General features: G+C 41.4%; 1 protein-coding gene across 1 annotated transcript in view; it reads right to left on the reverse strand.

Annotated features, from left to right (window-relative positions):
* LOC117952968 (anosmin-1) overlaps nucleotides 1-12,007 on the reverse strand; it is a 39,233-nt gene that overhangs the window by 18,294 nt on the left and 8,932 nt on the right. Inside the window, exons 3-4 of the mRNA XM_034885643.1 lie at nucleotides 985-1,047; nucleotides 473-695 (exon numbers count right to left, since the gene is read on the reverse strand). Of these exons, the coding sequence (XP_034741534.1) occupies nucleotides 473-695; nucleotides 985-1,047 (286 nt within the window). The remainder of the gene's footprint in view (nucleotides 1-472; nucleotides 696-984; nucleotides 1,048-12,007) is intronic.

Genomic DNA, 12,007 nt, shown 5'->3' on the forward strand with positions numbered 1-12,007 from the left:
CTAATATGTGTTTTGCATGGTAATGTCACATTGCAATTTCATTTAAAGCTGCAATATCTGATTTCTTGGCCACTTTGGAGCATCAGATACAAGTTGTGAACATAACCTTGACATATCATCAGCGTGTAAGGTAATGTGACATTCTTGTTAGCAAGCAGTTGCTTATTTACACATCCAACAGTTGTAATGCAACATTATTATTCATTTGGAGTTGGGTTTTTGGCCTCATGATGAATGCAAGTCTGATATTTAAACTTTTTTAGCTGCTAATAGCACCATTATTCAACTCTTCCTGTCTGCTGTCACATTGTTTTCAAATTGTCATTGGATACATTTTTATTATTATTATAATAATAAGGATATTGATTTTAGCCCAGCAATACAATCTTAATGACTATAACTTTAAAGATCAATTTTTTGTGGCAAAATCATTGTATTGGAAAGGAGATGCAGTTTTAAACTTTAGTATTACCTTTGTAGAGGTTCTTAGGCAGCTGGCAGGTGTGGCCACAGCCGTTGGAGCAGCACTTTTTCATGGCCGAACACTCTCCATCCTCTTCACAGCTCTCGACGCAGGCGGCTGCAAAGCCGCTGGCCTTCTCTGGTGCAGGACAGTCACCTTGCTTCACGCCCTCTACTGACTTTAGGAACTCACAGCTTGTAAGACACTCATAGTGTTTCTTGGGAAAGAGGGGCTGAGGAGTAGGGGGAGGATGAGATGGAAGAGAGGGAAAATACATGTTAGATTACTTTTTAAGACCAACCTGCCCGCCTGCAAACAGGCAGCTCTGTGAGCTAACAGGGATTGTCCTGTTTATATTTCCGCTTATGACTCACCCGAGCGGTGGGTAGATTTAAACAGCTTTGATTCATCCTCACAGACAGAGTTACTTCACACTACTCTCAAAATTTCCTCTTATTGAATTTTCCCACTAAGTAACACTTGAGTCTGAGGCGACCACGGTATTTGTGGTAGTGACATACCTCGCATAAATCCTGGCACTGGTTTTCCTTCAGGTCCCAGGATTCCTTGCAGGGCTCCAGGCACTGTGAAAAGGAGAGAAGGGTGTCAGTTCTTCAAAGAGCCAGCCACATCAAAGAACCAATGCTGCGGAGGTGGTGCTTTCTGCTGCTCAAGCACTGGCTGCCTGACGGGCACCTCGCTCAGCCACTTCCCCTGCAACAACCTGTCACCAGTCACGCCTCTTTTTGTTACAGATCTCTGGCATACCTTCAAAACACATACATAAACAATCTTCTACAAAAGTAGACATGGGGCAAAGGGGTTTTCCAAGTAAACAGGCACACCCTTACTGTGTCTAGAAATCTCTGGGTTCTTGGATTTGGTGTGCTTGGTATGCATTCTACGCCTCATTCTTATCCAACCACTTCTCTTGCCCGTGTTTGGGCCTGATACACTCTGGCACCAGCACCAAACTCCATTCTCTTTACCATGCTGAACAGAAAGCGCTTAATAAATGATACACTCGGGTTAATGTACTTGGGATTCCCTTTTTCAACACGTGGAACAAATTTACTGAATGTTTGGCATAGGCATGCCAAACATTCAGTTTGGATGGATCACATTCAATAAAAGCAAATGTAATTTAACACAAAAGTCCATGCATGTCCAATAAAATCAGTCAGATGCTGCCACAGGAAAGGGAATATGTTTAGATGGGACTGAGAGAAGTGAGGCTTTTACATGCTCCTGTTGCTGGCCACAGAGAGCTGGTGTGAAAGAGAAGAGCAGGCTCCGTCAAACCACTGCCAGGCTGCTTTTATGCTGCACTGGAAGCAGCCCAAACCACACCAACCAGAAACCTGCCAAAGTCACTCATTCAACCCAATTTAATTTAAATTCCTGCACCAGTTACAGAACTAAGACAAGGCACACCAGTACATTTTCAACATATCGGCCTACATTCTTAATGGGGGACAGTTTGTTTGTCAATGGGTGAAAATGATAAAGTAGATATGGATATCTGCCATCAGCGGAGGTCCACTTTTGGCTCAATCTCCAGAAAAAAAAGATAATCAAATCAATATTTAATGCTATGCAATGTACACAGAAGTGTACAATGAGTACAGAAGTGTGGTTAAATGAAGGCACCTACTGTATATAGTGTGTTTTAAGCTGATTTAAGAAATTTCACATCTCAGTCAGGGGGCAGAGTTGTATTTACGACTCTTTAATTCGCTCATTAGCCAACTCTGTCATTATTATGCCATTGCCAGTGAAAAGTTTATTTGCTTTTTATAGAGTGCGGTGGACGAGCGCATGATGAAACATAAACCTTGCTTCTGGAGAAATATGCTGCAATCACAGACCATGCACACGTCTGCCAGCACTCAATTACACCCAGTTTTGACTTTTGGCTTTGCCCAGTCTCGTCTCGGGCAACCTAGGAGCCCTGTGTGGACAGTGTGTTGAGTGTTTAGCAGCCGGACCCAGAGGGTGGGGGAGGCTGGAAAGGAAACTATTTTCTTAATTACTTCATAGCAATATAGACATCTGTCTCATGATGATATAAAATATTAAGTGCCAGAGGGATTATCGGACACCTTGGAGGAGAACCACGTAGTTATGACAGCCAAGAGGTCCAAAAGAAACTAATGGGGTTTCTACAAAGCTGATCAGTTGAAACCCCTGCAACACCTCAGAGACTTCAGATGACTTATGAGCTCAATTGTGCTGTGCAAGTGCCTCATCGGCCACAGTGTCTATGCAGTTTCTGCTATTATTAATATGGTGACCTTATATTATTAAATATATTCTCAATTATTGCCTCTGAGAGAAGAGCCTGCGGTGAAGACGGGCAGAAGGCGCAACCTCAGCATCCCAGACTTGCACAAGCACTGGGCAGGAACAATGAGGTGTTGAAGCAATAACTTTGAGCTGCGCCAGTGTCTCATGGACATTCTGTCAGTAAACGCACATGTTAAAGCCCCCAAATCCCTTCTACAAATCACTGAACATATGCACATAAGCCAGGGGATCAAGCTCATTTTACTCATTGAAAGATCTTGTGTGCACAGACGGAATGCATTCCATTGGCTTTTCATGAGGATGAATCTTTTTCTGGTTCACCAGAATCACAACTATATAAGTGAAAATAGAATCATCGTTACCTCGAGATGCTCGGGCTTGCGTGCCAAGAAGCATGAATTAACACAGCACAGTACCAAGGGTATTGCAACACAGATCAGAATGCTGGCTGTGTGTTTGGTTCTGTTTCACCCTCAGAGTCCCAGTTTTTATTTTTTATTGTTTTTTTACTCTCCAGAGCAAAAGCTCCCAACTAAGAAACACTGCTGAATTCTAACAGGAAGTTGTATTTACAATAAAAATGTTACCATCAGGACAGTTATTTCTTGTTCTGTCTACATCATGAATGGCAATTTAAAAACAAAATATAAGCGTTAGTGTCGAGGCAGTGAGAGCTCCCTGCAGGTGTGCAGAAAACTGACAATCTGTCAGCGTTTCTCCCCAGCCACACCCACAACCTGACATTTAAGTAGGGAAGAGGAAGACGGACGACAGATGCCTTGCCAAAGCAAATAGGACGGCTGTATATAATTACAAAGGCACTCTCATCAATCAAGTGCCTGATTCTTATTTACACAATTTGGTGCTCGATCTAAAACCATAGTACTGATGCCGCCAAAAGCATGCTTGGGAGAGTGCCTTAACAGATTTTCTATAAACTCTTGAGCAACTCTTCCACCTTTCCCTAATGCCATGCAGAAACATGCCCTCATCCTCCTGAACATGCACCTCTGCTTTTATATGTTGACATAAAAAATAAAACTACCACTAAATTGCTAATTACAACTAACCAGAAATTATATATCACTTCCAAACCATAATTAAAATTTCCCGCTATATATGTGAATGGCACTTAAGATATCTGGGGTCTAACGGTTAGTATTCGTGGGTCCGCTATAGGCTTGGAGCCCTAAAACATCTGCACATCTAGCACTGTCGATAGCTATACTAGTGTTTGACTTCTGAGACCCAATTTGGGAAAACACGCCATGGAGCTGGAGTAGAGAACATAATTGAGCTGGACATAGTGTATCTGCTGGGTTTGGGTGCCAACGTCTGTGTCACCCTGAAGCAAACCTCTCCAGCTGGCAACACGACTACCATCTGTTTGAATAGTGGAAGGAATGCATAAAATCATCCAATGTGATGTTAACATATTTCTGGACAAATTTCACCTAAAAGACATAAATGGTTTTACTCAAAGATGTATCAAGAGCATGGGGTTGTTTCTATGGACTTGTGTTTAGTCTTAACAAAAGCATTTGAGTGTCTGATTTCCCCTTTGTCCTCTTATCTTCCTCTCCAATAGTGACACATTCTGCATGGTTAAGTAGGAACATCCATAGCACTCTTTCACTCCACATTTCACGCTGTAATAAAACGCAGCAGTTGTTACTCTGGGGGACCCTGAAAGGCATTATGTGGGGCCGATGAGAGAGTCAGGCTGAATGGCAGCCAATGCCACAGCCCATCCTTACTTTGTCATGGTTGGGACGAGGCAGAGGGAGTGAAGAGGGGGAATATGGGGGAGGTGAGGGAAGGGAGAGAGATCGGGGTGTTGGGGGGGAGATTGTTCTGCATAGCACTGCCTTTTTACGTCAATGGAGCATGGTAAAATCCACCCATCATAAAAAATGCTTATTGCCCCAAGTGAGTGACTGGAATAACATAAACTATGAAAAAATGTATATAAAATGTCACGCGAGTGTTTTTGTTTTTGAAGCATGAACTGCTACTAGTCAAGATTGCCCTCGGGTTTAACAATACACAGTGTATACAAAATAAAAGAGGATAATAATTCACTCTGATACAGATGACATTTCTCATTTGACCAGAACATATTTGTGCAGTTAAAGGGAGATGAGTGAGACAGCTACGACTTGTCCTGTAATTTTGTAAATGAAATTTAGCAGACAGAAAACCATGCACCTATACATGTGGATACCTGTGCTTTCCCTGCATCTAAAATATGGACTACTCCAATATGTTTTCTCTCTTTTATCCAAGCCAAACATATAAATTCCAGCCCTGACGGTCAGTGTGAAGCTCGAATGGTGCCAACAGATATTTACAAGGTGCCTTTGCAGCGCCTTGGGACGAAGCAGCAGCTGTCTGCTTCTTTGGGAGACTCATGTGGAGGAATCTCTGTTGTTTATCATACATGTTGTAAATCTCACCTTCAATCTCATTGGTTTATGGCTACTTTCTGCTACCCTGGTGCTTTTTCCACTCCCAATGACCGGACTCAATTATTCCAGCAGCTCTCAGCCCTCTTCTTATATCTATCAATCCATCCAGGAGTAAGTCGCTGGCTGGCTTGGCTGTTTTATCCCCTCAACTTCCCCAGATTCTTCTCAGTTTTTATCTGCTTTTCATTCTCTCAAGCCATGTCTGCTCTAATCCAGAGACATTTTAAAACTAATCTTTTCTCTCTGTTTTGGCCTTCCATCCGCACTAAGCCAGCAAGATCATGCTCAGAAAATGGATGTTTTTCAAAAGGTCACTCCAAAGTAGATACATTTGGGAATACCAGGCTCACATTGCAGCACAGACAAAGAATGAGCTTATTATCGTGTGATATATCTTTCACAAACATGGCCAATGCACTTTCACTTGCCAGCAAAGTTATGGGACCATGTTTCTGTAGCCCCTAAGATTTTTCTGTTTTCACTGTGTGTGTGTGTGTGTGTGTGTGTGTGTGTGTGTGTGTGTGTGTATGTATGTGTGTGTGTGTTTTCCAAGCCTAATGCCAACCCTGCAATACAGGTGATGTCACTGACACATGTTAAGTGTCTGTTGAAAGACAACTGCACAAATACAAAAATCCCATCACAGATAATAAACAGACATTTTGGAGCCTTAATTTGAGATTGACATTTTATGTAATCCAAATTTGGTCAAAGGGTTGGGATGCTCTGAGGGAGGATGCTCAGAGGGAGGATGCAAGGAAAAATTCCACCATGGCTGACTGCAAGCAAGGAGACCCACTGCATGTACGTTTGACATTTTATCAAATAACACTTTACTGTTGATGGCTGGGAGACAATGTTTGTGCAGAGCACTGCATGCCCAAAAATGCTATTACTAAAATTACTATTACAGTTAGCCTGGATAACAACTTCCCTTGTTATACTGCACCTTTTTATTTATGTATATTTAACAGAACAAAAAAACATGTCAATGACCACAGCTGTGTTGAGTGTTTGGACACGCTGAGACAAAAACATTGAACTACTGAGGGAGTCAGCCGTGACCGATTTAAGGTTTAAAGTAGGGCTGCAACTAACAGCCAACTAATTAATTCATCATTTTGTCAATAAAAAATTCTAACATATTTGAAAAATGCCTTTTATAATTAACCCAGAGCCCAATTGTACTATTTGAAATCTCCCTGCTTTATCTGACCAATCACCAATAACCCAAAGATATTCAGTTGACATCAAAGCCCATACAGTACATCCAACCCCATGACTTTCCAAATTTTGGTGCTGGTGCACCATTCCATTGTTTGAAAACCACAATTAAAGGAAGAAAAAGAAAATATTTTCAACTCGTTGGGCATTTAGAACATCTAGAAAACAATCTGAAAACACTAAGATGCATGTAAAACCTTAGACATGTAACGGTTCCCTTTCTCACTCTCTGTTCTTTAAAGAAACAATGAGGACCATTACTCTTGGGGATTTTCCTGTTTTCTCCCCCATTTCCATTCATGGCACAGACCCTTCTTCAAGCTGCCTTTGAGAATTAAAAGTCAACTTGATTCTATTCAAAATTGAACTCTATTTTTGTGGTCAAAACCAGGAGTAGCATGACTAAAATCTGTGTAGTTTCTTTTTAGATGATGCCCGCTGAGATTATGATTACAGGTTAAACAGACTGGAACATATTTCATCAAGCCCTCGAGCTGAGATTTGAATAAGTGTAGAATCATACGCTGGCAAGGGTTTCCAATAGGTCTCCGACGTGCCATTAAGTTCCATGAAGGATTGTAAAAATATGGCGATAAAATCAGGAAGAAGATATCCCCGTCCTGAGCTGTTAGAAAGTCTAGACACCCCATTTCCTCAACCTTATAGTTTTTTAAGTCCATGAGATATCACATATTTAATTTCAGCGCTGCTGTAAATCTTCACTTGTGTGTTGAGCAGACAGTGGGGTGGATCAAATGGATCAGAAACAGCTTGCTGACTTTAACTTAGAGACTTTACCCATATACAAAACAAGCTTATGTGGGCCTTGATTAATATGAAATGAGATTTCCCAATGAGAAGAAGGTTGCTTATCTGAATGCCACAATCTGATTCAGGAATTATAGCAGAGCTGTTGGAATTATTCCCAGTTGATGTTAATGTTACATAATGTAATTTAAACTAACAGAAAAAACTGTGTGTGACGAAGAACATGCACCCTAAATATTCATACACAGTTTTGGTCTGATAATTTAAGGGGGACACAGATAAGATTATACTGCAGTGGTTGCTGTGGGATTTTCTATCTGCAATTACATAAGCCACTGCAAACTGACAGGAACCTCACATGGCTCAGTGTCAGTGCTGCATTCAGTTCTCAGAGTCAGAGTTAGAGAACAATTACAGCATGTTGGTGCTTCTGCGATACATTTGCTACCACTGCTAAAGTGTTGAACGTACATACCGGCCTATATGTGTGTGGAGCAAATTGGTAGATCTCTCCTCTTTTTCCCCTAAAGGTGCAGGTGTCCAAACTGTTTGGAAATTCGGCATTAGGTGCAGTAGATGCCTATCATCCCTGTATAGGTTTATCACTTCTGTCCTAGCCGGTTTGAGGAAAAACAAGCTGTCTGCTAGTAGTGTCCCTGCAGCCCGCCGAGAAATAGAAGAAAAAATATCAACGTGGTTTTGACGTGTCTGCTAGAAATAATCATCTAAAAATGGAGTAAGACACAGAACTGCCAGCACCAGCAACCCGCTAACATGTCTTAATTATAAGTAATACAAGATACAGTTATGATAACTATGCCAATTAATTCAGACCCAGATTGAAACAGACTTTTACACGAGTAATAGCACCTTTTCCAAATCTCCAAGTGTTTTACAGCCCTGAGAGGTGTGTATGCTGCAAACATTTCCAGTGTCATAATTCCTTCATATTTACCACCAACTAAAACACTGTAGTATTCCAGCACTTGCGGGTGTGAACTGAAACGTATACAGTTCAATACTTTCTTTTTTGTTTCTCAAAACTAGGCTCAGAGATGGTGAGTAACCTAGCAGGTGGTGTTACAGACATTCTTTAAGCATCACTTTAATTATTAATTTAGATGCAGTTGAGGATGCAGACAACAAAGAGCTTAAAAGGAATAGTTTGGCAGAAAGTGAGAAGAAAAGAGGAGGAGCAGGAGGGGCAGTGCATGAATTATACATTTACCCCACAATCAGAGGTGCCTGCCTTATTTATGAGCAAAAAAAGCCCACACAGCCAGAAAAGCATGCTTGAGAGAGAATTGTGCTTTGTCTGCTGTGGAATGCAATAGCAGTTCATTTAATAGTTAATGACTCTGAAGTTTCATCCAGACACCCCTGAAACCTGACACACACACCCCTCCTCTGGGCTCCTTCTCTTACAGGTCCTCTGCCATCTCATGTTGTTATGTTCTGCAGTGACAAGAGTCAAACTTACAGTGGCTGTAACTTGAGCCTCAGCTATCACCTACCTCTCAGCTCAGTTTACATTTCATGACAATTAGACTCAACAGGATGTATCCATCATGTGAGGTCACACTGGTGATTAAAGAGGCCTTTCTCTGTGACGCAGCATGGGAAAGCCAAACTCTCGTTGCTGTTCTCCGTAAAACTCACGTCGGATCTGCCCTCGCACATGATTTACTGTATTTACTCCCACACCATCCTACTAAATAATGTTATGATGAAAGACGCATAGGAGCGGAGTTGGAAATGCGATCACATGATAAAACACTTCCTCTCTGCAATAGCCATTTAGTTAAACTGTCTATACAGTTGATTTACAGCAACTCACAGACGTTGAACAATGCATTTCTGTCCTCGCAGATTGAGGAGATGGTAAACAAAGTAAATGGATGTCAGCCCCTGCTGGCTTGTTGTTACAGTGACCAATAAAGCCGTCTCAATCCCCTCCTCATCTCAAATGAAACGAGACCTAGAGATTCTGTCTCAATGTAGGCCAACAACAAGTAAAACACAACACGTTGTTAAGGGGAACTAAAGCCTCCCTAATCCCATGGTGCAGTCACATTCCACCACTATCTCTACTTGTTTATTTGAGTTTCAAAACACTTGAATTTTACTAATCCTACTAGCCCTCTCCAGCCTCCACTAACAACTCCTCACACCACGATGGCACGTACAGATTGGGAAATAATATGAAGCCCAATAATAGTGATACAATGCTTTTTAAGTTGTCTGATGTGATGATTGATTTCTTTTTCATGCGCATTTCAAAAGCTATGATCAAAGAGTGTGCAAAGAGAGGGCAAATCTGGACAAGCTGAGTGGGAAGACTTTTGGATTTATACTGAAAACAAACAAAAGAATGAAAAGAAGAGGGACTTTTTCTTATTGCTGATACTTGCACAGTCTGGAACTCTGAAGTAAAAATGACTCTGCCGAAGTACCCAAGTCCATGGCAAAGGTTAAGAGAGCTGTCGATCACCGAGTCTTTGACACACTTTCTGGTTTCTATCGTCCCGAAACTGTCACACACAATCTATGGGATTTATCTGCGGGATGCAGCAGCTTTAAGTGGAACTGGAATAAATTCATGAACCCACATCTACTTAGTACATCAGCTTTAAGATTCTTACAGTCTAATCTTCCCTTCGTCAATGTGACAGTTGGCACAATTAGTTCTGTAACGATTTATAATAATATCTTTATATTATAAATTTAATTTATAAAAAGTTCTATACCGATTCATCTATAGACCAAAAATAAATCAGTGGGAATAATTTCATGCAATAGCACCTTTGAACACGTTAGTTTGTGAGGAAAAAGACAGCAAAGTCAACATGAAAGGTGTACTGTAATCTATGACGTTCAGCCAATCCATCCTCAGAAAAAGAAACCAACATTTGGATGACAGCAGATTGCCTCAGTGTGACTGGTCATTATTGCTCAAAAGAGGATTTCACAGACGCTTTGATTACATTAATCCTTCAAGGGAATGAAATCCCTTCTGACAGAGAGAACATGTGAAATCTGTGAAAAGTTGATTATCTCAGAAAATAAATGGCAACAAAAAAAAGCCCCCTCTGCTCTGTGGAATCAATAAAAACACAGTTTGGTATGACACACTGAGTGTATTTCTTCATGGACGATTTCCTGGAGTGCTCATCACTCAGATATTCACCAGACAGCCCTGCAGAGAGCAGCTTTAGATGGGAGCTTTTACTGCTGAAAATGTCTAAACTGCAGTTCCACTGCCTCTTCGCCTCCTCTCCTGTGGCCACGTCTTTAGTTTTCAGCTGTGGGGGTTTTCATTCTCTGCCACCCACCATGTGAATAATGAGCTCCACAGATAGCAGCCAATGAAGCGACCCCCCTTTAGCCAATGAAACTTAACAACCATGTCCAGATCAGGTCCTTCCTGCTGGGACTGACCAGCCCTGCTTCACACTCCTCCGCCACCCACACACACAAACACTCACACTGCCTCAAACTAGATAAAGTACAAGAAGAAAGGCTTCAGAGAAAAGACAGTGATGGCTCGCCACATAATCTCCACCACCTCAATATATATATACATATATATTTATTAGAAAATCAGTTAAGTCAAACTAGCAGACTGTTATTCAAGTTGCACACTATCCAGTGATTTGCAGCTCCACTGACAGGCAATCCAGACACACTGCCCACTTGACAGAATGATTTCTGGTCCAGCTTGGTTTGAGGTGTTGGTGCTGGTAATGTGGCTAACACAGGCAGGTGAGATGAACGTCTGGTCTCAGCATGACCAAAAGGAGCTTTGAAGTCTTTCTAAGCAGCTAACAATCCCAGCCATGTCCAGCTGTAAACCTACCAACCCACTTTATCAAATTTTTTTCAAAATATACTACAGACCGCCAAAGAGAAGATGACTAGACAAATGCATCTAGTGAAAGTGACCATTATTTTTGTTTTTGATTAAGATTCATATAAACTGAAGAACAAGGCTGGGAGTGCAAATTCATTTTATAGGTTCAACTGACCCAGAAAACAGAACAACTGATGGGAAGTTTGACCACTTTATTTTGGCGTGAGAAAATGTGGGGTTTGGCTGAGAGGGGGGGTTGACAAGAAAGACACTTTTGAATGAGACATAGTAGCATTCCTGTGATTGTTATTCAGGCAAACGGCTACAAAGCTTCCGACATGTGAAGACGAAGGCGCATGTAATCCAAAAGAGTAAATACTTCTTATTCTTGCGCTGGTATGTGCAGCTCAGGGTGTGATTGGTAGCAAAAAGAGCGTTGAAAGAGCCACCTGGGATATGTTAGTCATCTATGAAAGACATGCACGACTCATTGCTGTCAAATGGCAACCAGACATTGTTGCTGTCAAAGCATTCCCTCTGGAAAGCCTTGATAAATAAAAGAGCCAGGATGCGTCACGTTTAGAGAAAAACAAGGCACAGTCAAGATCTCCCTGCTGCTAAAAGATGTTTTATTACAGATTGGTTTCATTCTCCTCAACTCAGTAATCACCACTCAATTTAATTCATTGAGAGATCACTCTCAGCAGAGGAAAAAAATATCCGGATTTTTTAAAAAGATGTAGGATATTTGGTCTGTTCACAAGAACAACATGCCATTTTTCTTTCTCGGGAATTATAAGTGATGGCCACGTTCCAATGACTCACCACAGGCCAACCTATCCAGACATAATGCATACAGTGGGTACGGAAAGTATTCAGACCCCTTTAAATTTTTCACTCTTTGTTTCATTGCAGCCTTTTTCCAAA

Source organism: Etheostoma cragini, chromosome 11 (assembly GCF_013103735.1).
Source record: "Etheostoma cragini isolate CJK2018 chromosome 11, CSU_Ecrag_1.0, whole genome shotgun sequence".
Lineage (NCBI taxonomy): Eukaryota > Metazoa > Chordata > Actinopteri > Perciformes > Percidae > Etheostoma > Etheostoma cragini.